General features: G+C 60.4%; 1 protein-coding gene and 1 long non-coding RNA gene across 2 annotated transcripts; both read left to right on the top strand.

Moving 5' to 3' along the window:
• Window positions 1–3,341: 3,341 nt before the first annotated feature.
• On the top strand, window positions 3,342–12,400 carry MYMK (myomaker, myoblast fusion factor). The gene is made up of 5 exons (XM_031450908.2): window positions 3,342–3,684; window positions 7,240–7,354; window positions 8,161–8,309; window positions 10,911–11,027; window positions 11,752–12,400. The coding sequence occupies exons 1-5, from the start codon at window positions 3,550–3,552 to the stop codon at window positions 11,899–11,901; spliced, it is 666 nt and encodes a 221-aa protein (XP_031306768.1). The 5' UTR covers window positions 3,342–3,549; the 3' UTR covers window positions 11,902–12,400.
• Window positions 12,401–13,998: 1,598 nt separating this feature from the next.
• LOC135318501 (uncharacterized) lies at window positions 13,999–26,096 on the top strand. The gene is made up of 3 exons (XR_010382847.1): window positions 13,999–14,547; window positions 22,660–22,718; window positions 25,999–26,096. It is a non-coding gene; the product is annotated as an uncharacterized LOC135318501 (long non-coding RNA).
• Window positions 26,097–26,427: the final 331 nt, after the last annotated feature.

Here is a 26,427-nt window from a genome sequence, read left to right as displayed (position 1 = left end):
GCCCCTCCCACCAGCTGCAGGGCCACCTCAGAGGATCCCTAGACAGAGAGCCAGCCTGCAAGGGCTGATGTGCTCCGGGGTGACCTGGAGCTGTGGGCCGCGTGTTCAGAATTTGGAGGATGCAAATGCAGCAGCCGGCCCTGCTATCCTGGGCCGGGCGGAGCAGACAGACAGCTGTCCGGGAGGCGGGAGCAGTGTGGCATTCCAGGCATTTCAGCACCTCTATAAAACCGGCCTGCCCCACGGTCGAGGGGGGCGAGGGAAGGGGAGGGTGGCGGGCCGGCTCCCACTCCCTGCTCCCCAGGCTGTGGCTGCCCCACCAGGGGCCCCCCCCCACCCCACCCAGGACTGGCCCCTGCCGGGTCCCATTGGGACCAGCGCCACCTGCTGGGGAGAGGAGGGATGCTGCCTGGGGGCCCGGGCTGGAAGGGGCGGTCAGGGTGGTCTGAGAGGCTGACCAGCATGGGTGCCTTGCTAGAAGCACATGCCAGGAGCCGGTCTCCACTGCTTTCTGGGCCTCAGTCTCCTCCTCTGTAAAACGGGGAGAGAGAGACAGCTACCCCCCACCTCCAGCTGCTGACAGAGCCCAAAAGGACGAAGCAGGAACAGTGCTTGGCACAAGCTGGCCTGAGTGCACATCTGTGTGTGTGCATGGTTTTCAAGACACACACGGTGGGGTGGGGGTTGGAATGGAGAGGACACACCCCAGCGGGGTCGGGGGGGCCAAGAGCCACGACGTGACCGCAGAGGCAAGCACATGAGGGCATCCTGGCAGAAGGAGGGTGTGCTGCCTGTGGGGTCTGGTTTGGCCCAGCACCAGCAGGTGAGGGGTGGGGTGGGGGTGGGGAGGACCGGGGGCTGGCTGGCAGGCGGAGGCCACGGGAGGCGGGAAGGACGGGGAATGCCAGCGCACGTCTCGGCTGGCTCGGAGCCTGCCCAGGTCGAGTCCGCTCCCAGCCCAGCCCGATCCTGCGCCTGCCTTCCCCACGCCTCCAGGGGCAGCAACAGCCCCAAAGCAATGGGCCTGTTCCTTCTCCTTTGCCTCCCCCTCTCCCAGCTCACCAGGCCAATCCCTTCCCGGGCTCTAGCGAGAACCGAGGGTCATTTCAGTCCTGTTCAGAGCTGGACGCCTTCCCCCTAGCCAGCTGGTCTGTCTCCAGGCGGCCAGGTCTCGGATAGGAGCCACACGCAGGCCTCACCCCCACCTCCGTCCTGCACTCTGCACCCCTCCTCAGAGGGCTGCTGGAGTTCCAGCCCTTCTGCAGGGGCTCCTCGGGCTGCCCCCGGCCTGGCCACCTGTCTCCCAGCTTTGGGGCAGCCCCTCCTCAGCCCCCTTCCTCCTTAATCGCTACAACACATGTGCGCCTCCGCCCCTGCCTCCCCCACCACCTCCCCCCTTCTCTTTTTCCCTTCCCCAAGCTTGCAGCCTTGGCCCTGGAGTTCACAGCTGCAAAAAAACACCCCCACACACTCATGCACAAAACCAAGTGTGGAATGTTTCCCTGCTTCTGAGTGGGGTTTATGGCTCCAGAGAGCTCTCTCCAAACACCTGACCTCTAATCCACTTCCTCACCACGCGATTTCTACTCCTCTTGGAAGCTGGGTCTGGGGTCTGGGGTTGGGGCCGGGGCTGGGGCAGAGGGGTGGGCAGGGACGACCAGGACGCCCATGACTAGCTTGCAGGGGGTCGCCGGCCTCTTACCCAGAGCCGCACACACTGCAGGATCTGGTTTTTCCATTTGGAGAGGGAACAGGGCTCCTAAGTGCCAGACTGAAATGTGCAGCGGCCCCACCTCCCTGGACTTTCATTCATTCTTTTAACAAAGTCATTCATTCAGCCAGTGTCTGTCGAACACCTGCCACGTGCCAGGCTCGGGCTCCCGGCTTGGGCGGAGAGCAGGCCCACTGAGTGGTGGGCACACCATCCAGGCAGCCCCACACCAAGAGCGCGGCGCAGAGGGGTGGATAATGGGCTGGGGGGAGTGGCGCGTTGGGCCCAGCACAGGAGCACCTCTGCTCGCCGAGCCCGGCGGGGAGCCTTCCCCACCCACATCAGAGGAGGAGGAAGTGTGTTCTTGCAGGGGAGGCAGGGAGGCCGGGAGGCAGGGAGGCCGGGAGGAAGGATGGGGTCTGAGTGTAGGGTGGAGACCGGGGTGTGCTCTGGGGGAAAAGGCCAGCACGGTTGGCCCAGGGGTCTCCTCGAGAGCTTGGACTTCACACTGAGGGCTGTGGGTGCCTTGGAAGGCGCTTGAGCAAAAGAATGACCAGATGTATCGAGTAGGACCTTCCACGGCAGACAGCAGAAATGGGCTCCAGCCAACTTCTGGCAGAAAGGAGAGTTCTGGAAAGGTGAGGGAGCTCCCCATACTCTAGATTCCGATTCCCAGGAGAACGGGATCCAGCAGAGCCGTGCAGTGGACCTCCGCCCACACAGCGGCCAGAGGAATAAGCCACTCGACACACGTGGGCGAATCTCAGGGACATCCCAGGGAAGGAAAAGAAGCCGGCCCGGAAGGATGCGCGCTGCACGAGTCCCTCCATACGGGCAGTTGGGTGTGCGGCTGCCGCGGCCGGGGGACGTGTGACGAAGGAGCCGAGGGGACGCCGCGGTGGCCGCACAGTTGTGCACGCTTGCCAGACTTGTCAAATGGCACATTTCAAACCTGTGCATGTTGTTGCATGTAACGTCATTATATCATGATGAAAAATAAAACAGAATAAAGGCCGTTCTTTTGCTGGCAACAAATAAAGAAAGCAAGAGAGTCGGCCTGGGTGGCTCACACCCTCCCATCATCCCTCCGCGGGGGATGACGGGGCGCCCCGCCGGCCGGTCCCCCAAGACCTCCTCAACAAGGAATGCTACTTCCCGAAGGCCAAGGAACGCTGAGCAGAGTCGCATCAGCCTCGCGTCGGGAGCACCAGTAGAGGTGGTCCTGGTCTGCGCACTTCAGCTTTGAAACTCTACAACCAAGTAGGAAAGAACGTTAGTTTCACTCGTTCAGTCACCAAGGAGACCTGCCTGGGGCAGGGGTGGGCGAGCGCGAAGCACATTGTGAGCCGGTAAATTGTGAAACTTATCTACAAGGTCCTTTGAGTGGTTAGAATCAGCTGATCTTTGGGTTCTCTCACCTCTTGGCCCCTGTGGACACGTGACTCAAGCAGCAAAATCCACCCTCTTCTCTTCTGGGCTCCCAGGCGCCCTGGGGGGAGGGCCAGGGTGGGTAGTAGCTGAACTGGGGACAGTGACCGTTGCCCTAAGTTGCTGCCTCCTAGAAAAGAACTATGGTTTCCTTGAAGCAACAACTCCAGCCAGTCAAAAAAAAACCAGAGACAAGTGCCGGTCACGTGGGGCATCAGCTGTTGGGCCCGCTCCACGTGCTGCTCGACATGTGTTCCCATATCCCTGCCTCCCTCCAGGGCATTTGAACCACAGCTGCCATCGGAGCCCCCACTGGAAGGAGCAGGCCTTCTCCCTTTGTTCCCAGCTCTGGGGACCTGGGAGGCCTGCACCCACCGTTCCTCCCCAGCCTGTCCCTTCCTCCCCAGCCCATGGGGACGCTCGTGGCCAAACTGCTCCTGCCCACCCTGAGCAGCCTGGCCCTCCTCCCCGCTGTCAGTGTCGCTGCCAAAAGGCGGTTCCACATGGAGGCCATGGTCTACCTCTTCACCATGTTTTTTGTGGCGGTAAGTCCGGGAACCTGGGGAGAGGACCACCCGCGGCGGAGACGGAGGACGGGACCGTCTTTCCATCACTTTGCTGTATTTGGTGACGAAGAAAAGTGATTGGGAGGTGAAAAAAAGAGCCCAGGGACCAGGAGGGAGGGTTGGGGGACCCCCTTTGCCTCCCCGGACCTGTTTCCCCACCTGTGCTGGGACTGGTGTGAGTGAGACCAAGCCCACAATGGGCCAGGGACCGTCAGTCCGGGACAAGCCCCTCCAAGTTTCCCCTTTACTTGCCGCTGGCCGACCACCCCAGCCTGCTCCTGGCCCCAGCTTCCCCTCCCCCCGCCTTCTGGGCCGGGCCGGGGCTAGCGGGGCGGAGGGGCCTGCAAGGTGACTCTGCTTCCAGGACTCCGGCGGCGCTGGCCCCTGTTCAGGAGGGCCTGCTCACGTCGGCTTCGCTCCTTCTGGGGGCCCACGTCTCTCTCCGGACCCTCCTTTCCCTTTCTATTTATATGTCTGCGAGCCTGTCTCTCGGCTCCCCTGTCTGTCCCCACCCCCATCTCCCTGTGGGTCTCTTTCCCTCTGTGTTTCTCTTCCTGGTTCTGTGTCTGTTTTTTCTTTTTCTCAGTCTGGGTCGGGTTTTCTCTTGATTTCTGGAGCTATATCCCCATGGAATTCACTCTCTTTCTAAGTGTCTTGGTCTCTCCCTCTCTAGCTCTCGTCCCCTCACCCTCCAGGTGTCTCTCTGGCTCTGTCCATCCTTCGAGCTTCTCTCTGTCTGTCTGTCTACCTACCTATGTACTATCTGTCTAATCCATCACTTATACATCTGATTAATCATTAGCCACCTGTCGGATCAACCATCCAACCATCCATTATCTCTCAGTGTCTTAGTGCCTTCCTACCTCCCTGTCTCTGTTCCCCTGAGTCTCCTCCCACCCACCCTCGTCGCTGCACTCCCAGAGGGGCCCCTCTAAGGCCTAGCCTTCATTTAAGCCCAGCTCCCTGGAGAAGCATGTGTGGGGTAGGCGAGCATTCCCGGGCTCCATGGGGCAGCGCCAGACTTACGAAAGGCCACGGGCCCTCCTCACCGCAGGCAGCCCCTCCCCAGCAGCAGGACTTCCCAGCTCATTCAAGGCTTAGATCTGCTCCTCCCAGGACCCCTGTGCGGGTGAGGTCCAGGGGGTCTGCTTGGCAGGTGAGAAACCAGGGCTAGAACGGACAGGGGATTCTCTGCAGGTACAAGGGCCTTAGGGCCGAGGAGAGGGACCGGGGTCCTGTCCTCCAAGCCCGTGGTAGACCCAGCCCAGGAAACCACAGTGACCGCCAGGCCACCACTCCCTGCCGGGGCTGAGCTGGCCCCACAGCTGCCTGGGTGGCTGGCCTCAGAGGCCCACCCAGCCCTGCCCCGCCCACCCAGAGCGGCAGGGGCAGCTGCCTCCTGTGACAAATGTCCTCAGGCCTCAAAGACACACTCTGCCCCTTCCTCCAGAGCCCCAGCGACACTGTGGCCGGCTCGGCCTCCCACATGGGGCTTCTGTGTCCCACCAGGACCATCCTGCGACAGTTGTTGTTGCCGTGCTGGACCCCGTGCTGTGTGCTTTGTCCCATGGAGTCCCCTGGCCCCCACTGCGGAGCGGGTGCTCTCGCCCTCCTCTGACAGGACTCCCCACCCCCAGGGCAGTCAGCTGCTGGTCTGCGCTCACACGGCCAGGGCCTGCTGGCTCAGCTGCCAGAGGCTGCGCTGTCTCCTGCCGGGCCCCCAGCCCCACGCCACCCCCGCCAGCACCGCTCCCTCTGCCCCCTGCGATGATCAGAAGAGGGAAGAAGGCCTCGCTGGCACAGAAGCCCGTGCTGCTCCCTGAATCTGAACCTACCCCACCTGTTCAGCAGAGGGGAACTGAGGGCCTGGCGGGAGAGGTCCTTCCTGGGCCAGCTCTCCCTCAAACCGCTCCAAACCCTGCCTCCTTGACCCTGCCTACACAGGCAAACACTTAACTTACACAGACTGTGAAACAGCTCCACCCTAGGAGCTGTGGTCACGGCAGGGATGAGCCAGATGGGGGACAGGGCCCAGAAAGTGTCCAGAATCCTGCGGCGATTAAATCTGTAATCACACATCATGACCTGTGCTACACAGGAGAGGCACGGGGACAGAGACACTAGATTGTGGGGCTCAGGGGGAGATGTAATTCTGAAAGGAGCAGGAGGGCAGAAGAAAATCCGTGTGCCTCATAGGGCCTGGCTCTGCCTGCCAGAGCCATGGGGAGCAAGGGTCCTCTTCCCTCCTCTAGCCCAGAGATTTGAGCACCTTGATCAAACCCCACCTGAAGCTTCTCTTTCCTGAGCTAGTCATATCCACCACTACCTGGTTCCTCTCTTCTAAGCTCTTCTTTGCCAGTGTGCCCCTTCAAAGGGTGTAGCATCCAAAGCTCGACATAGTTCTCTAGGTGGGTCTGACCAGAGAGGAGCAGCAGCATCTCCTCCCCTATTCTAGACACTATACCTCTATTAATGCCTCCTAGGTGCTCTTTAGCTTTAGCTCATGTAAAGCTGTAACCAGTAGAAGCTCTAAATCGACCCCAACTTGCTCGACTCACCAGGTGACCCAGGGCTCCCGGTCCCCACCGCCCATAATGTCCCTGGCACCTCCAAATGTCGGCTGCTCGGCTGCACACCTCCCCATCCTGCCAAGCTGGGCTAACCAAGAGCCGACTGTGCTGGTCCCCGCACTTGCTTATGCCCTTGAACTTGTCAAAATAATTACATCATGCAATTAAATATTACTTACAATGATGAAACGTGTAAGCGAAAGGGAAGAGTCGTCTTCTGTAAGAAATAAGCTGGCTGCCTTGAAAATACAGGCATTTGCTTTAAAATTCGTTATTACACTAGGTATCAAGGAGAGAACTGCAGGAGCCGGGGGTGGGGAGAGGGGCAAAATGAGAACGCCGCCACCTTTGACACCTGCACAGAGGTCTCCGCCATCTTCCCTCAGTTTAGAGAAACAGAAACTGAGAGCTGCAGGCCGGTGGTTCTCAAAGCAGTGTGTGCAGGAGAAGAAACTCCGCGTCACTCCGGCGGCATCGGCATCAGTGCAAGAGCCTCTGAAAAAAGCAGGTCTCCGCCCCCAGCCCAGACCCACTGGGGGAGTGCCTCGCAGGGCCTGCTCAGCACCCGAGCCTTTACAAGCCCCCCAGGCCGTCAGACGTCCGGTCATCAGGGGGTAACTCATGGGAGAGAAGCAAGGACCTACGGGCCCCCGCAGAGCAGACTGGCACCCACGGGGAAAGGCTGTGACCTCTGTAAACCCGGGTGTTAAGGAAGGGTGTTGTAGGGCTCCCAGCTCAGCAGGCTTCAACCACAGGACCCTACGGGGGGAGGGGGTCCACAGTGCACCCTTTTTCAGATGGGGAAACAGAGGCACGGAGGCATTCAGTGACTCGCCTGAGGTCCTGCAGCCAGAGAGCGGCCTGGCTCACAGGGCTGTGGCTCGGGGCCCAGGCCTGGCCCCGGGCTCCAGTGCTCTGACCCCCCAACCCCCACCGCCGATCGACCGTCTGTGTTTCCTGGCAGCTCTACCATGCCTGCAACGGGCCCGGCCTGTCCATTCTCTGCTTCCTGCGCCTCGACGTCCTGGAGTACTTCAGCGTCTACGGGACGGCCCTGAGCATGTGGGTCTCGCTGATGGGTGAGTAGCCGCCCCGGGAGCCCAGCCCTGCACATGGAATCCGCTTCCCCGCCGCCCACCACCCACTCAGCCGAGCCCCACTGACTGCCCGCCCCCGCCCCTCTCCTCTGAGAACCCCTTTCCTTACCTGGGGTTCAGAGCAGTGCTTAGTCTCTGAACGACTACCTGCAGTACTTACGTGCCTTGATTCTCACCTATCATAACCTTCTAAAACTGTGCATTTAGTAAAGGTTTATTTTGACAGATTGAGCAGAGGCATAGAGAGGAAAACAGGGAAGTCCCCTGCCCGTCTCCCCTCCCCCTGGGGAGCCACTGCTCGCCGTTCAGGGTCTGCCCCCCGGGCTGTTCTCGGGGCTCACGCACACAGGCACGCACACAGTTCTCAGCTCGGGTTTTGTGAAGATAGGATGGGTCACAGGCACGTTGTTCGGCAGCTTCTTTCACTCAATGGATTCGTGCTGTCAGGACACACGGTCCCCGCCACACGGGGGCCCTGCTCCTGGCGCAGGCTCCGTGAAGGACCCAGGTCCTTCTCGCAGCTTGGCCATGGTCCGTGTGTTTTTGTCCCACTGGTCCCCTGGGATCGATTCGCTCTGATCACCCACACGCTGATCTGTGTGTTAGGGCAGCGGCCTGCTTGTGCCTTAAATCCGGCTGCATCTCGACCTCCAAGGGACCAGGCTGGGCCCTGGGTTCTCCCTGGCTGAGGGGACGCCACCCCCGGCTCCTAAGGGAGGGCTCCCCGGGAAGCAGCGGCCAGGAGGGCACGGGAGGCCCCTCGCTTCACCCCGTTCTCTCCCCGGCAGCGCTGGCCGACTTTGACGAGCCCAAGCGGTCAACCTTCGTGATGCTGGGCGTCCTGACCATCGCCGTGCGGACCTACCACGACCGCTGGGGCTACGGGGTGTACTCGGGCCCCATCGGCGCGGCTGTCCTCATCATCGCGGCCAAGTGGGTGCGTGCCGCGCGAGCCTCCCGGTCGGCGCGCCCCCTAGACGGCGCCTCTTCCCCCTGGGGTCTCTGTCTGCCTCCTCCTCACGTTGGCAGGCTGGACGCGGGGGCTCGGCTCACACACAGAAAGTGATCGCTGGCTGCCCCGGCCACACAGAGCTGGTTCGTGTTAGGTCTGTGCTCACTCGCTCTGGGCCTGACCCAAGTTACTTAACCTCTCTGCCTCAGTTTCCATATCTGTAGAGTGGGCGTTACTGTCCAGCACCTGCCTCATGGGGTCGGTTCAAAGATGAATTGAAATGATGCAGCTTAGGGGCTGGCACAGAACCTGGCTCCTAACGTGCTCAACAAACAGGAGCTGGTTTTATTATTCCTGTCATCAAGCAGAATGATTGGTTTAGAGATGCAGCATCAATTGGAAGTGGCCTGGGTTAATCCAGGGAGACTTCCTGGAGGGGATGAGCCTTGAAATTGGTTCAAATGTGGAGGGAGGATGTAGTGTGAGGTCAACAGCAGCATGGAGGCAGCTCCTGAGCTGGAGTTCCAACACTGCGCTGGGCGCCCAGGGGCCTGCTCCCCACAGGCCCTTCACAGCTGGTCCCCAGGCCCTCCTGGGGGGAAGGACCAAAACCCACTCAAACTAGCCCAAGTGAAAGGCAGATGCTACTGCAGGGTGGGCCCGGGGGCCTTTCCTGGGGCCCTAGAGCAGGGACGGAACTGAGCCTTGTGGGGACCATAGACCTGGAATGCAAGAGGGCAGTTCTCAGGGAGCAGAGGTGTCCACCAACCCATCGCACAGCCTTGGGAGGGAAAACAAAGGCCTGGTGGTGAGCTTGCCAGGCACACCCCACTCCTCTCTATACGCAGGGAACGGGGGGATTTCTTTTGCCGTTTGGTTAGTAAAGGCAGCGAGACTCAGGGCAGAGAGCATAGCAGGCATGAGGTCTTGGGTTCAACCCCCAGTATTTCCATTTAAAAAAATTATAAATAAATAAATAAACATGAATACACACACACACACACACACACACACACACACACACCTCGCCCAAGATCAGCAAGGCTCAGGGAGGCCAGCAGCTCAGCGAAGTCACGAGGTCGCGGCAGGACAAGCGCAAGGCCAGGCCCCCGCTCCACAGCAGAAGGGAAGGGGCCTCTCTGTCCCTGCATCCTGGGGACGCGCGGCCGGCCCTGGGCTGACCCCGGAGGCCGCTCGGGGCCCCCGTGAGGGGAGAGGAAGTGTGCTGGAGTCTGACTTGTCGGGCCGGGGAAGGGCCACGTTCGTTAACATTCCGGAACACGTAAACACGGAGAGCTCTCCAGGCTGATAATTCGCTGGCTCCCTGGCGGGAAGTGGGACAAAGGCTCCTTGCTCTGCCCTGGGGGGCGGCTCCTCCTGCAGGGCTTGGCCGGGGTCTGAATCCCGGCTGGCTTCCAGTTAGCTGGAATAGCAGGCACTCACCAGTGTCCCCACACAGCGCCGCAGGAGCCGAGAGGGCTGCCAGGCTCCCTTCATCTGGGGCTCAAACGGTGTTTTCTAGACCATTTAGTGTGGAGTTTATTTGGGGTTTTCAAGGGCACTTGTTTCCTGGAAGGAGGGCAGACTTCTCTCCTGGAGGCTCGTCCTTCTTGAGCCCCGGCCGGGAACAGCCACTCTCAGGGAGAGGAAGAGCAGAGAAGGCCGGGTGGAGGGGGCCGCCTCGGGCAGGTGCTCTGCGTCCCAAGGCGAAGGCGCGGGATTGGCTGCGGGAGGGCTTCCGGGCCTCAGCCGCCTGCACCCGGAGCCGCGCTCTCTGGCTGGGCCCACACCCCGCCTGTGCCACTGCAGGTGCTGATTCAGAATTCGCTCGCTGGCAAGGCGGCCCTGACCCAGCGCAAAGCTACTCGGGGTCTCTGTGTGATCCGCTGGGTGGGCGGGTGGGGGGGTGCCGTCGGCGGGAGCAGCCCTGCCCGCCAGGGGCGTCCACCATCCACAGTGCGTGTGGCCGTTCACCTTTTGCTGAAACCCAAAGCATTCTGCCTTCTGAAACACGTTGGCCCCAAAGGTCCGGGTTTGGGGGATATGGACCCACATTTACTTCGTCTTTTTAGAGTATGTGAACCCGTTTTTAAATACTTCCTTGAGCCTTACTCTAAGCTTAGCCCCTGGGGAATGGCAGGTTCCATGTGCGGGTGCGGTGTGTCTAGTGAGTGCTATGCTGGGTCCATCCACTCTGACAGGGACCACCCCGCGGCCCCCGTGGCCACGCCGGGCCGGTCCCACACCTCCAGCACCCCTGTGCTGTAGATAACCACGGGTCTGGGCCCCTCGGGGCCCTCTGGCTGGACACGTGCAAGGACGGCCTTGTTTCACCCCAAGAGGCAGATGGGGCAGGAGGTCGTTGTGGGGCCAGATGGCCCAAGGGCTTTCCGGCCCGCCCAGCCAGGCGCCGGCTTCCGCGGCCCCTGCAGCCCCGCGGCCGGACACGGCAGGCAGTCTCCCTGAGCCCCACCTCCCACCTGAGGCTGCCCGGGCGTGGGTGCCCAGGCCCGACGCCCGAGCCGGCCCAGGGTGGCCGTCCCGAGGCTGTGGCCTGAGAGCGCCCCTCTGGCCCCCTCCCCGCAGCTGCAGCAGATGAAGGAGAAGAGGCGCCTGTACCCCGACAAGAGCGTGTACGCCCAGCAGGTCGGCCCGGGCCTCTGCTTCGGGGCGCTGGCCCTGCTGCTGCGCTTCTTCTTCCAGGTACCCTGGCGGGGGGCGGGGGCGGCCCGTCCGTCCACAGGGCCCGTCAGCACGGCTTGCCGGGCCGGGGGCTGACCGGGCCGGGGGCTGACCGGGCCGGGCCGGGCCGGGCCGCACGCTCCCGCTGACACCTCCCCTCCCCGGCCGTGCCCCTCCAGTCAGGGTGTGGTCCGTCCCCAGGGCCCCCCCTCTCCCCGCCCAGCATCGCTGCCTGTGCAGGGCTGGGGGACGCAGAGCTTGCACGTGAGATGAGGGGCACAGCCCAGAAGGGGCCTGCGGGGGGAGCCACACCTGGAGGTGGGGGGAGAGGGAGAAGAAATGTTAGTGGGGGAAGAATGGGGGAGAGAGGGAAGGAGAAAAGGAGAGAGGGATGGAGGAAGGGAGGGGGTGGGGGGAGAGAAGAGGGATGGGGAGGGAGGAGCCCCAGCCGTGCCGTCAAAGGCCCAGGGACTTGGCGCTGACTTTTGGTGCTCTAGGGGTTTGGTGGGGGGCAGACGCCCATGGGCTGGATGGTGAAGGAAGGCTTCTTGGAGCAGGGCACTTGGCAGGCTTTCGAGGACAAGTGAGGGGGTCGCGAGGAGCCTGTGGTGCATGGCAGGTGCCCCATCACGCCAGGTCTGCGTTGGAGACGGGGCCGAAGGGCTGAGGGCGGGGCGGGGGCAGTTGGAGAGATGGGCTTCGGGGAGGGGCGGAGGCGGCAGACCGGTCCTCTCTGCTCCTGCAGGATTGGGAGTACACTTACGTCCACAGCTTCTACCACTGCGCCCTGGCCATGTCCTTCGTCCTGCTGCTGCCCAAGGTCAACAAGAAGGCTGGGAGCGCAGGGGCCCCCGCCAGGCTGGACTGCTCCACCCTCTGCGGTGCTTGCATCTGACTGTGTGCCACCCCACAGCTCCAGGCCCCAGCCCTGCCCCGGCCCAGGCCTAGCAAGAGTTCTCCATCCTTCCTGACCCCGGGAAACACCTCTTCTCAGAGCCTGAGAGGTGCCAGGGATTTGGGAAGCACCTTGCTGGGTGCTTCTTGAAAACACACTTATTAAGTTTCTCCTGGGTGCTAGGTGCCCGCTGGAAAGAAAAGAACTTTCTCTCGTGGGCCAAGGTCAGGACCGAAGAGAAGAAGCCTGCAGCCAGCGTCTGTCCTCCCCACTCCCCTTCCCCGCGGCTGTAGCCCGGCTGTAGCTCCGCCTGCCCCGTGGTCCCCATGCTCCCACACCATCTCTTTCCTCTTGGAAACTGGTATCACCTCTCCTGACCTCTGCCCTCAGGCTCTGAGCGGGCCAGGGCCAGCAGGGCTGCTCCGTCCCCGGCCCAGGCCTGCCTGCCCCTTGGCTGTCCATCCAGCCGGGTCCCTGAATCAAACCATTTCCATTCACTGCTTGCCCAAACTCTCACATTCGTCATTTCATCTAATTCTTCAAACAAGTCAGGGTAAATGACGCGTTCAAGGCCCAGAGCTGGGGAGTGTGGAGCTGGGCCCAGCTGCTGTCCCCCGGTCCCCACACCAGGCCAGCCACCGTGCTCTGCAGCTGACCCATGCCCGCAGTGGGAGTGCACTCAGGGCCTTTGAGCTCCCACCCTTCCCGCAGCTGCCCAGCGTGGGAAGGTGGGCCTGGGTGCAGGGACCTGGAGTAGTGGCCGCCAGGCCCCCGGGCTGGCCTCGCGGGGCTGGGCTTGCTGCTGTGTGGCGGCGGTCCGCCTGCTCCCACTCAGAGCCTGTCTGCACTGGCCCTGAGGGTGAGGGGGCGGGGGCGGGCCTCCCAGACATCACCTCACAGACCTGAGCCTCCCCAGCCTCCTGAATGACCCGGGCACATCTGTCAGGCAGGAAGTTACCGACACCTGTCTGGGGCCTGTTTGTGTTTCCAGACGGTGCAGTTACCCCCAGCTGCACCCACCCAGTCGGGCAGCGCGTTATTTGTCCTAAACTCACCTCATCCATGCCTCGGGGGCCGGGAGAGAGGTGGTGCAAGCACCTAGGACTGGGGACAAGGCGGACCCCTTGGCCAGGCCCCCATCTATCAGCTTCCTTGGCTGCCCAGTGGTCCCACGTCTTGGGGGCCTGGACACTTGCCATCTTGCCCTGGCTCAGCCCTTTTCTGTCCCCATAGCCGGTTAAAACAGAGCAGCCACTAGGTCCTTGACACCCGCACTGAGGGTCATTGCCAGGCCCTCGGAGTGGGGCAGAAGCCAAGGCCCCACATCTTCGGGGCCCTCCACCCAGAGGTGTCCCCCCGGGAGAGCAGATGGCATGGGACACGGAGGGGCCCCTCCACCAGCTGGATCTGGGCCCCGGAGGAGGGAGGGCAGGTCTAAGTTGAGGGACGCAAGCACACACACGTACCCACACGGGCACAGGGACACATGAAGAGACAGGCGTCCTGGAACCAGGGTCTCCCCTCTGGTCCTGCCTTCCGTCTCCCCAGAGGAGCACCAGGCAGTAAGGCAAGGGGCAGGCTCCGGGGGCCACGCAGGGGTAGAACATGACATCTGCAAGGTGGCTGGCCTCCACCGGTCGCCTCCCTCCCCCAACCATCCCCCTCCACCCCAGCACCTCCCTCCCATCCCCCTCCCTCCCCCGCGAGCACACCCCAGCTCCCAGCTCTGCAGCAGCACATGGAAAATTGGAGGCCGCGGGGTGCTCCCAAGCAGGGAGGAGGCAAGGGGCCTGCCAAGCGCGTAGGGGCTGCGCTAACAGGCTGCTCACTGTGGCCGTGCTGATTTATGAGGCTGTCTGGGAGCCCAGCCAAGTCTGTAAGTCATGGACAATTAGGAGGCGCGCTCCAGCCCTCAGCCCCGTCTGCCTCTCGGGCTCCAGGCCCGACTGCACCCCTCCTGACCAGGGTCGGCCCCCACGGAGACCCCTCAGAGGATCCCGGGTGTGGGGCCTGAGTCCACTTTGCAGATGAGGACACTGAGGGCCAGCAGTATTGGCAGCTGGCCCTCATCCCTTGGACATTGGCCACTGAGTTTGTGGCTGAGCCCGGGGTCTTGCCAGTCATCCCAGAGGCATCTTCCTCTGGCTCAGAGGCCCACTCTGACATCCTGGGGGTTCCACCCAAGGGCCAGGAGGGGACTGCCCAGAAAGGGGAACAGAAAGGGAGGAAGCCACCCAGAACAGCCTAACAAGCACCACTGTCATCGCCTTCAGAGTCAAACACCTCTGAACCCCAGTGTCATGGAGCCCTGGGGTCTTCATGTCCCTGGAATCTGAGAATCAGGCACCTGGTGCCAGGAAGAGACTCTGAGGCCATCGCGGGCCACTTCAGGCTCCAGACTGGACTCCCTGTCCCCCACAGCCCTAATGGGGGACTAGGGGTCCCTGAGTCTTGAAATTTCCTTGAGTGAGCGTCCGGAAACATAGTCCTAGATGGTACCAGAAGTCCTAGAACAGCGCTGTGCACAGCGCTTGCGTCGATGGGGGAGATGCTCCCCACCCCGGACGGCGGCCAGCCACTTGCCCACAGGCTCCCGAGCATTTGAAATGGGGCTGGTGAAACGGAGGAGGAGCTGAGTCTTTAAAGGTCAGTTCAGTTTCATTAATTTAAATATAAATAGCCGCATGTGTAGGGTTGCGATAAAATACAGGATGCGAGGTTACATTTGAATTCCGGATAAACAACAGACAATTATTTTTCCCAGTTTTAAAATTTTTCCCATATTTGCAGGAGACATACTAAAAAATGACTCCCTATTCCTCTGAAATTTAAACGTAACCCAGCGTCCTGTATTTCATGGGGCATCTAGCCCCTGTGGCTGGCAGCTACCCGGGTCGGGGCGGGGGGGCAGTGCATCTATAGGAACCAAAAGGCTGGGGAGTGCCCCCGACACGTGGGGGGACACATTTGGAAATCTGGGGTTAAGCTGAGTGGCACAGGCAGAGGGCTGCAGCGCCCCATTCTGGCTGCGGCTCCGGTGGGGTGGGGGTGGGTGGGCACGCGCCACCCCACAGCAGCCTCCCAGAGCCTGCAGAGCAGTGAGCAGAAGCAGCAGATGTGCCCCGGGCCCAGGCGCACGCCCCCTCCCTGCGCGTGCGCACTCAGAGCGCAGCCGGGGAGGGGGCGTGGGGGGCAGGGCGCCGCACACCTCCGGCGGCCTGAACGGAGAATTATTATAAACATTTACAACAACGTAGACAAAACAGTCTATTGTAGCGGCCCCTCCGCCTCCCCGGAGCTGGGGTGAGGTTGGCATGGCGCGGTGAAGGCTTGGGCCCCCGCCAGGACGCCCTCTGTTTGCACAAGCGGAGGTGTTTTCGTCTGAGGGCCGTCTGCGTGCTGTGGCCTTTGTCGTGTCTGCTACTGAAATTTCCTGTCTCTGTTATTCTCTTCCCCAGCAAGACCATCTGAAACCCAAAACTTTTATTGCCCCTTTAAAAAAGGCTTTACAGCTCCCCATCTGCTCCATCCCTGTCCCGCTCCGCTCCGGAGCTGCGATTCTAGTTGGGGAAGCGCTGGGTGCCCAGCTCCGCTGCAGGAATTCACCGGGGGCTCAGCCGCAGGGTCTTGGCGGGAGGAGCTGAGGGAGGAGGGCCAGGTATGTGGGCAAGACTGACTCTGCAGAGTCGGCAGGAAGCCCCAGGGTGTAAAACCCGGCTCGCTGGTTAACTGGAGAAACAGGGTTAGCAGCGAGCGACACAGGGCATGTGCCACCTAGGGCCTTGGCTGCCGCCCTGGCCACCCCCTCGCGATTCCGTGTCCTGGGGGCCTGGCCGTTCCAGCCTCTGCCCCTGGTGTCCCCACCTGTGACTGGGAGTGGCAGCCTCTCCCGCCAGCCCCTCAGGCTTGTTAGGGTGAACTAAATCAGAGGCTGGCAGGACTGGCAAGGTCTTGGGAGAGTGAAGAGGGCAGAGAGGAGGCAGGGGGCCGGGCTGGCGGTGGCGGTCAGGCATACAGGGGAGGAGGCAGGCCTGCGGGCCGTGCCGCCCGGCACTCTTTTCCCCTCTGTGGCCGTTGCCTAGTCTTCTCTGCTTCAGTTTCTCCATTTGTAATAGTGCCCACTTCACGCGGGTTTTGCCAAGATTAAATGAGGTAATTGAATGCAAAGTGCTTAGCAGAGTATGTTTTAAATGGCGTCATTGTTACTTTCATTATCAATGGTCACGGGCAAGCCAGGATGTAGTAGAGGGGTCCTTACCATCAGGGGACATTCACCCCGCCAAACACCCCCATCTGACAAGAAAACAAAATGCTTCAAACCAAGTGTTTGTTATGGATTCAGGAGTTAAGCAAGGCAGGCTGCCTGGAAGAGGCAGGCTGGAGACTGAAACTAGAAAAGCCACATAAGTGTGCAGATACCTGGCTCTTGGGCCTCACCTGGGATGGCTTCACAATTCCAGTTTGACTGTCTCCCGTGCCCTGACCCTCTCTCCCCGACCTCCTGCACCCTTCCTGACAGCAGCGAGAAAATCAGTGCTGACCCCATGGAGAGGCAGGTGCTGTCCCCGGGGCTGCCCCTGCTTCTGTCGCTGGTGTATGCGCCAGGACGAGACGGAAAGGGTCCGGCCCGGCGAGTTCAAGGTCCAAAGGTGGAGGGAGCAGCTGGCCGCACCGGGCTCAGATGAAGCACCACCACCTTCCCAAGTGGCCACCGGGAGCCACACAGCTTTCCCTGGCCCCTCGGGTTCACCTGGAACCAGCAGACCTTCAGTCCCCACAGTCTAGGGAGGGCAGCAGAGACAGGGCTGAGGAATGAGGGATGGGGGTCAGTGGTCCAGAGAGAGGGAGGAAGATCGAATAGGGTCCGTGCAGGTACCGCAGGGGCTTAAGGGCTGGGACGGCAGTGCGCAGGGCTAGGTGAGTGGGTGGGCTGCGTCCCGAGGGTCTAAAAGGCTGTCGCTGTTGTGGGGGGACTTTAGGGAGTCGGGTCCCACTGCCCAGAGAAGGTGGGCAGTTGGGAGAGACCAGAGGCTGCTGTCCAGAAGGAGGCAGCAGGGAGCCTGGCGAGGGCAGAGGGAGGGAGACGAAGGAGGAGAGGGTGGCCTGAAAGGGGCCAGGCAGTGGCCTCAACAGGGCTGGCAGACCCTGGCCTGCTCCCCTGGACTCCTCTCAGGCTCCGGGAAGCGTGTCTGCATTTGGGGAGAGGGCATCAAGGTAATTGTCCAAAGCTTCTGAACTGGTTTTGTAAAGCAGCAAGAGTCCAGGTCACCCCCAGTCTCCTTGGCCTCTCGCATTCCTGTGTCCTTTGTCGGGGTGGGGTGGGGAGGCGGGAGGTGAGGACAGGCTGGCCCAGAGGGCAGCAGGGACCACACACACCAGCTTGATGCCCAGAGAGGTCGGGAGGCGTCTGAGACCCTTTGAAGTCTGGAAGCTCAGCGCCAGCGGGAGCACCCCACTCGGCACCCTGCTCCCCAAGCTCACTCAGCACATGTGTCAAAGGAATGAATGGAAGGGTTTTCCCATGTCTGTCTTGTTGAGGGCAGGCTGGCGGCTCCTGGAAGGGCCCACACTTGATAGATGGCTAGTTAGTGACCTCAGAGGCTTTGGCCTTGACCCTTGCTGACCCATCCACCTGGAGAGGGTGGTAGAGCCCATGTGCCAGGAAAGGGACGGGCTCTGGAGTGCCCATTCCCCAGGGGCCATATGACCTTGAGTGACCTTCAGCTCCCAACACCTCTAGAAGCAGGGAGCCTGCTTAGTCCGCTGGGCCGTCCAATGGGACGATAGAGGTCACGGCACCTCCCCCTGGGCCCCCCACTGCAGACCACCTGCCCAGCTCAGGAAGGCCTGCAGAGGCGCACAGGACACTCCATCCCACCAGCAAAAAGGCGCCATGCTGCCGCGTGGCCATGAGCAGCGGCCTGGCCCCGCGCCCCACCACGTGCGTTGTGGAGAAACAGGACGACAGCTCCAAGCCAGTCCTCGAGGGAGCCCCGTTAGCTGGGGAGACGGAGGTCCCCAGCCAGGAGGCAGCCAGCGGACGGCGGTGACTGCCCCAAGTTCAGGGCCAGGCTGCACGGGCCGCAGGCCGGGAAGGGGCCAGGCTGGACCTGAGACCATGCACCGGCCTAATCGCCCCTGCTCTCCCCTTGAAGAAGGTGGGCCTCTTGTGCGTTCACCAGGTTTTGTTTTCCTAACAGCTCGGCTAACAGGAGCCTGCTGGCCGAGGGCCCCAGCCGGAGCCAGGCTATCGGGTAGCTGTGGTCACATCTGGAAGGTGTTTGGCAGAGCATCCGGCCCCCCGCACCGCAGCCGCCAGCCTCAAAGCAGCAGCTGATAAGCAGCTCCAGGAAGCTGCCGGCTCAGACCAGCAGCCTGACTCCCGGGGGTGGGAGAGGAGGGGCAGAGTGGGGGCACTCTGGCCTCAGGCCTCTGGCTGGGACAGAGACATCCGCACAAAAGGCGACCTCCGAGGCCGCCAAGGGCTGGCTGATTCCCCCGCACACGCCTAGGCCCCGCAATGCCTGCATCCTACGAACGGTGGTCACCACCCCGACGCCGGACTTGACAGCCTGTGGCTCCCGCACCCGTGATCGCTTCCTCGTCCTAAGCCTCTTGGCCAGCGCCCCCGCACAGGTGGGAAGGCAGTGGGTCAGGGAGTAGGGAGGGGTCTGCCGCTGACTCTTGGGCCTCCCAGCCGCCCGCGTTTTGGTTCCCATGTGATGTGCGCTCACGTCACTTTCTGGTGAGGGACTTCTCCGGCTCCTTTACTGTCATCATTCTTACTGGCTTCTGACTGGCGCTGAGTTCAGCCAGTGCTTCACAATGGGCCACGGCTGCCCCAGGACCCCGTGGGGGTCAGTGGTCCCAGCTGCCCTGTGAGAGCCTGCGGAGCCTGCTTGCTGGCCACATTCTGGAGGAGTCGGTCAGAGCAAGCTTGCTGGCTGTGTTATTAAATCTCCTACATCCTTACTGAGTAGCTGCTGTCAGTTACTGAGAAGGGGTGTTAAAGCTCGCACTCAGGAAAGGACAGCCTCTGGAACAGAGGAAGCTGGAGCAGACAGACGTCCCCAGAAAAAAGGAAACTCAACCTTTATGCCACACTCTACCCCTAAAATAACTCCAAAACCCAGAAAGCTTCAAGCAGAAAACAGAAGAAAAAATATTTATGACCTTGGCTTAGGCAGAGATTCTGAGCTACGCCACCAAACATGCAATCCATCCCCCAAAATTCATAAACTAGACTCCGTCAAAATCTTAAATGTTTGCCCTTCAAAAGACATCATTACGAAAATCGAAAAGACAAGCGACAGGGAGGGGACGTTTGCAGAACACACGTGTGGTAAAGGACTTGCATCCAGAGCGTATAAATACATTTTCAAAACTCAATGACAAAAAGGCCACTCAGGAAGAAGTGGGCAAAAGACTTCGACAGACACTTCACCGAAGGTTTATGAACGGCCAAGGAGCCCATGAAAAGACGCTCGCCCTGGCTTTTGTCATTAGTTACCCGGGAAACGCAGATCAAACCTCGCTGAGACGCCGCGGCACACCCAGTGGCGTAGCTACAACCCCCAATTTCATATGAAGAGAAGCATCCTATTTCTAGAAGAGGTGAACCTTGGGGAGGCTGAAACAGGCTGGCGGCTGCCTGGGGCTGGGGGTGGGGAAGCACAGCTTGGCTACAGATGGGCCCGGGGTGGGGTGACAAAGGCCCCCATTGTAGTGAGGGTTACATAGCATTGCAGGTTTACCAAAAGCTCCCTGAACTTAACATGGGTGGACTTATGTGTGTACATTACACGTCTAAACCTGTTTTTCAAAAAAACTCCCCCTCTAATGGTGGTTTTGTTATTTCACCTTGTAGTTCTGCCGAATCTTGACATTTTGTTACCAAGTAACCAAAGGAGGAACCGTTACACGTTTCCAATAAATCAGATTTTTTATTATTAAGCCGTGAACGAAGCACTATCTCTAACAGTTCCTTCTACCTGAAAGTGTATTTTTCTGATGTGAATGCAGTCCTCCCAGCATCCTCTGGTTTAGTATTTGCGTGAACGCTTCCTCTCTGTCTTTCTGTGTCTTTACGTTTAGATGCGTTTCTTAAAAATATCAGCTGGGTTTGGTCCTTTTTACCCGGCCTGAAATCGCTGGCTTTTAACTATCACGTCCTGTTAGTTTCTGCACATTGTAATTGCCGACGTAGCTGGACAGATTTTTATCACCTTTTGTGTCCTTTTCACATTCCGTTTTCTGTCCCTTCTTGCCTTCTTTTGGATTCTTGCGGTTTTTTTCCTCCCCGTTGGATTAGAATTTACTCACTCTGTTTCTAGTTTTTCAGTGGTTGCTGATCAAAATCTAAGCTAAGTACTTTTTCTTCTTTTAAAAAAAAAAAACTTTTATAAATAAACTTCATTAACATTTCCAAATTTTTAAAAAGTGCTTACTAATTTTTTTTTGGTTTGTTTCAATTGTACAATGTTCTCTGATTATAAACACATAGGGGTTTTTTTCTTTTTTTTTTTTTTCCCCTCTTTTTCTTCTTCTTGAACATTGCAGGGACTCTCGACACTTCATTCCGATGCCCCGCCCCTAACCTGAAGGCCGTTATTACTTGTGCGTTTGCACTGGCTTCATTTAAACCCCACATGGCCTCTTCACCTGTACATTCATTTTGATTTGCCCACATAGACAACAAACTCTTTCCCTCTCATCCTTTCTAACATTCCTGCCACCCATCTGGGCTTACTTCCTTTCTGCCCAAATCCATCCTTTAAAACTTCCTCCGGCGCGAACTGTTTGCGGAGCGCTTTCCTGTCTCCCGTCTTGTCTTCGCCTTGCCCCTTCTCCCTGGATGCTGACTTCCCGGCTCCGAGGCTTCTGCTCTCGGCAGCTTTGACGACGTCCCTTCTCTATTCCAGGCTCCCGTTTTTCCTACTGAGGAGCAGGCTCTCCGCGTAACTGTCCTTGCCGATGCGCTGTGCTTCCTCTCCGATCCGCTCCCAGGCCTTCTGCTGGCCTCTGATGGTCTGCGTCTTCACTCGGAGGCCACAAGGCACGGAGCCCTAGCACTCCCCTCGCCTGAGAGCCGTTGGGCTTCCTACATCTGCGGGCGGCTGCCTTTCATTAGATCTGGAGCAGCCTCAGCCTTAATGTTCTTCTGACGCTGCCCCTGCCCCCGAGGTCTCTTCAATTTCTGCAGCTCCTGTTAGCCACATCCTTGGCTTCTCACTCTGTTCTCTCTGTTTTTTCGTATTTCCCAATGCAATCTTCCTAATTCCTTTGGCCTTATCCTTCAGGCCACTAATTCCTCTAGTTCTGTCTAAGCTGCCCTTACACCATCCTTCGGCTTTTAATTTCCTTTTTTTAAATTGAAGTACAGTCAGTTACAACGTGTCAACGTCTGGTGTACAGCACAGTGTCCCAGTCATGCATACACACACATATATTCATTTTCATATTCTTGTTTTTTAATTTCAAGTGTTATGTTTTTTTTCATCCCAGGAGTGTGTTCTGTGCCAGTGTACCCAAGTCCCTTTTATTTCTCCTGTAAAACATGTTCATTTTGTTTTGTGGATCTGCTGGTTCCCAGTCTGAATTTTTGGCTGATCTGACTCTACCACCTACTGCTTCTGTCAGCTCTCACTCATGTGCCTTGTTTTCTTGTGTCCATGGTGAATTTTTTCTCGGGCCGTGGAAACTTGTGCACATTTTCTGAGGCTTGAGATAAAGGCAGGCTCCTTTAGAAAGTGTTTGCAGTCTGAGAATCCTTTTAACTAAAAACATCCCTCGTTTGAGGTTTGGGGGCAGTTGAGGGAAGCTGAGTTCAGGCCGCGCACACACCCGGGGCCAGCTTGTGAGGCCGGATCCTTACAGCACTGTGCGTCTGCTCCTCGGCCCCACGGCAGGAGACGCACGACCTGGAGGGCGGCTTTTCCAGTTGACCTGGATGCTGAGGTTGGGCCCTCCGGAACCCTGGATGCGTGGAGGTGGTCTTCCGTCGGGCCCCCGACGTGACCAGGCTCTGTGCTTCCTTTTCTGTCCCTCGGCCCAAAGGGATCCAGAACAATGATGCTCCGGTTTACCTGTGAGCATAGAAGAGTTTCAGCTCTCCAAATCCAAAAAGAGAAGACAGACTTTTCTTTGACCATCACAACCAAGAAACACCAGAACCAGCCTCAAACCTGTCCCAACCCATCGGTGACCCCCGCTTCAGCCAGCCAGTCAGTGGTGGTCACACGCCAGAAACCACACTCCCTCAGCTGAGGACCACCCAGGTCCCCCCGGGCCTGACACCACTCCTGCTGAAACTCTGTGCCAGGCCAGCAGGGAGCCTCGCTTGGGGTGGTGGGCCTCAAAATTGTGGCTCTCCCTGCCATAATAAACAATAAAGTCCCCTTGTTTGGTCTCTGATGCCCCCACACTTCAAAGCAAAGCCAGCTTCCATATGCCATGTTTCTCTCTCACTTTCCTCCTGGCCCGAGGGTTCCGAACTTCCTAGCCAGCCTGAGACAGCATCCAAGATGGACAGCTTTGATTTTAGTTTAACTTTTAAATTTTTTTGTTAATGGAGGTACTGGGGATTGAACCCAGGACCTCATGCACACTAAGCATTTACTCTACAACTGAGCTGTACCCCCCAACCCCCCAGACATCTTTTATTTTATCCAGAGTTTGTAGCTGCTTTTAAGGGAGGAATTGTAGGTTCTTAAATGGCCGCACTGATAGGAACAGAAATCTTCCGCCTTTATTTCACAGATGAAGGATCTGAGGCACGGCGCCCCCCGGGGGAAGTGAATGCTCCACAGAGGACTCAGGTGAGAGCTTCTGGGCTGAGTATCTTGGGATCCAGGGAGGGCAGAGGTCACGGGGCCGGCTGGCCTCCCTCTGCCAGTGACGCTGGTGGTCATGATGATGGAGTTATGAGCTGTTCCACTGGCAACCAGCGCCACCCTGACTTTACAAACCCAAGCACCTTTGCCTACAAGTAAAGGCACCCCGTGGCCTGGGCTGCGGACAAGCGTCAGCCCGACATTCTGGGGCACTCAGGACGTCAGTGTTTCCCACCACTCTGCAAGCCAAGCAGGTCTTGGCCTCTTCCTGTTACTCCAAGGGTCGTGGGTCCCCAAAAGGGCCCCAACACCTGTGTCCCTTGGTCAGCCGAGCTGCTGGGGAGGGGTGGGCTTTCCGGATGATGTCACTCGGGGAACAGCTGGGCACAGCTGCACACTGAGGACACAGCCGCGCCTGGAACACAGGGTCAGACGATGTTCCCAGCACGGGCCCTGCTCCAGAGGCCAGGCCAAGGGACGGCGTGTCCCTGGGGTTGGCTGGCCCCGGGCCCAGCCTGACAGAGCAGCAGGGGGAGGACAGGGCCCCGAACCGGAGGAACGTGCACTTCCTCTCCAGACCCCTTCCCTGAGCGGGGTGCTCTCCGGGGGCGGGGCAGCGTGCTGGCCCCAGAGGGGCTGGGAGACAGCTGGAGGGGCTTCGGGCTTCTGGAACCCCGCGCTGCGGCTCCCATCCGCCTGCTCAGGTGCCGCCGCAGGGACCTGAGGGCTTGGTGCGGCCCGTGCCCAGAACCCTCACACGGGTCACCATGGGCCCAGACTTGCTCAGTTAAGAACCACCGCTCCTCCAGCCCCCGCCCCGAGCAAGATGCTGGCCACCAGGTCACCAGCCACCCCCAGCCTGAGCGCCTGCTTCACAACCTCCCTCGGCACCTGCTGCCGGCCCTGCCCAACCCGCCTCCTCCTAGCCTCCCAGCAGGCCGGCCTCACCTGCCCCTGGCTCTGCCTCTTGTTGCAACCCCCCCTCCTGGCACGTACCTGAAGCCTCCGTGTGTGTGTGTGTGTGCGCGCGCGCACACATGCACACTTGGGGGCTGGGGGCTGAGCGGGGGGGTGGATGTGGGTGGCAGGGTGGAGGGTGTTGAGAGTGAGTGGAGGTGTGTGTGTTGGGTGGGTGAGCAGATGGGTGGGTGTGGGTGGGTGAGGGTTGGGGGCTGAGTAGGTGGGTACGGGTAGGGGGTGAGGGCTGAGGGGTGGGTGGACGTGGGTGGAGGGGGCTGTGCGCTCACGGTCCTCCCAGCCCCTGGACACCCTGGACACCTCCTCTGCTCTCCACCTGTTAAAGTCTTGCTCATCCTCCAAGACCCAGCTCAGGCCCTAGCTCTCCCACAGCCCCCTCAGGGCCCTCCCGTGACCACCCCCCCACCTCCGTCCCTCACCCATCACTGAGGGTGTCTTGCATCCACGTGTGCGTCTCCCCGCACCGGGGCCGCGGCCCGCTGGCCCGGCCTCGCCTCCAGCTCCGAGCCCTGCGGGTGGCCGCCGCCCGGTCAGCCTGTGACGGTGAGGCATTTTCTGGGGCTTCTGTTAATGCTTATTGTCCCTTTTTACCACGTGACCAACATGCAGGTGGACAACAATCCTAGGTTTGTTCAAAGCAACCATTTAACTTAAAAAAAAAAACGACCCCAATCATTCATCCACGTAGCAGAGAAACGCAAGCAAGCGGGCAAGCAGAAAGGCCGCCCAAGCCACCTCCCTGCAGACCCGCGCGGACGGCTGCAGCTCCCCGGTGAACTCCCGCGGTCCCCAGCCGGCCCTGAGTGGGGGGTGCTGCTGTCATCCCGGCTACGGCGGAGGGAACGGAAGTGTGAGGTCAGGGCGGCCCAAGTGACCGGCAGGCCTGGGGCCGGCAGTGGGCTCGGGGGCCGAGCACTGACACCATGTCCGTCCCTCCAGTGTCACCCCGCCATCTCCTCCAAGTGCCTTCTAGGTCAGGGGAACTGTGTTCACTCTCAAGTCTGTCACATCGCCGCCCAGCAGGCCAGCCCCGGCCGAGACAGGGTGGACAGGAGCTCTGGAGGGGCCCTGTGGGGACAGCCCGGCCCCAGGAACCCTTCCCAGAGGCCAGGCCAGCTGCTCCTCCCCAGCCGGCGCGGCGGCAAGGACTTCGGCTCCCGACGGAGGGGAGGCCAAGTCTGCTTCAGCTCAGCCTCCCAGAGGCCAGGGGCCTGTTCCAGGCCGTCGAGCCTGCAGTCCAGGCCAGCCAGCTTCGGGGAAGGGTGGGGGAGAGCTGGGAAGCCCCGAGCCAGAAGGGTCCTGCCCTGACCTTATGCAGAGACGGCGAAGAGCTCCAGTCACCTCCTCTGCCCTCCCTCAGAGGGGTGTCCGTAAGCTGGAGCGCCAGGCACCCAGGACAGATAGGAGAAAGCGCTGGGTCCTAGGATGCTCGGATATGGACAGCCCCCCTCACTTGTACAGGGCTGCCCGGCGTCCCCAGCCATCACCTGGGAGCTGCCCAGCGAGAGGCATGGGGCTGCCTCCACCCAGCTCTGGGGGGCCTTCACGTGAGACCCTCGTTTCAAGTGCATCTGGGAGGGTGTCTGACCTGAAGACCACCGCCTTGCTTTGCCGGGGCCAGACCCCAGACGAACTCAGATGCATTACATCTGGACTTTGGGAAAGGTGGAGACGAGCCGAGGCTGGAAGGGCTGTCTTGGGGAGGGGCCCGTTTCCCAGCAGTGGCAGAGGGGCCCGTGGGCACTCAGCCTTGATCCTGACAAATAGGAGTCTACGGAAGAGGGAAAACCAGCAGGCGAGGGTGCCCTGCCCGTCTCGGGGTCCTCAGAGGGCAGCTCTGAGCGCCGTGGACGCCAACAGCAGGCAGGTGGGCCTCACCGAGCTCCAGCCTCACCTGCACCGGCAGGCGCGGGGGCTCAGGCTCAGTTCCCTGCCATTGGGCCCGGGGCTGCACGCACACGCACACGCTTCTCACTCCGCAAGGCCCGGCCAACAGACAGGACCGGTGTCACAAGATTCCTGCCCCGGCAGAGTCCAGGCAAGGGGGTCCTGTGGACTCAGGACACAGAAAGCCAGGGCGGCGTCCTCAGACGGAGGTATTCGCTCTTGACCCTGAAGAGCATCTCGTCAACAGGCAGCGAGGGACCACGGGGCACAGGAGGCCCACCGGGGACCAAACCTGGGTGCAGCGACGCCTCCGGCCTTGGGGGGAGGGGCAACAGACCTCCGTCCAGGAGGGGCGGGGCTACACGTGTGTTCACGCAGCGAGCACATTTCTTCTCCCCAGATCGTGTGTTGCTATGTGCCTCCACTCCCACGGGACCCCAGAGACGGTGACCACGGGCTCCGGTGAGCTGAGTCGCAGAAAGGCCAGGCAGCCATGGGTGGGCGACAGACCAGCTGGAAGCCAAACCCTGGTGGTGGAGACACAGGGGCTTAAGACCCACACGTGTCATCTACGTGGGTCCCGGGCCCACACTCAGGCCAGCCCGGAGTGTCTGAGGCTGCCCCCTACCACAGCCTGATTGCCCCCCCCCCCCCCCCCCCCCCCGTCACAGCCCGTTTAGCCCCGGGCTCCAGACACACTTGCTGGTTGCAGCCCCACCCACCCAGGACCAAGCCACTCCCCACCCTGGAACCGCCTTGCCCGTCCCCATAACCCCCACCCCGGCAGGCCCCATGCATGCTGAGGGCACTCCATCCGCGCCAGGAGGTG

Source organism: Camelus dromedarius, chromosome 10 (genome assembly GCF_036321535.1).
Source record: "Camelus dromedarius isolate mCamDro1 chromosome 10, mCamDro1.pat, whole genome shotgun sequence".
Classification (NCBI taxonomy): domain Eukaryota; kingdom Metazoa; phylum Chordata; class Mammalia; order Artiodactyla; family Camelidae; genus Camelus; species Camelus dromedarius.
The sequence above is the reverse complement of the archived record's forward strand: the minus strand, read 5'-3'. Positions and strand labels throughout refer to the sequence as shown.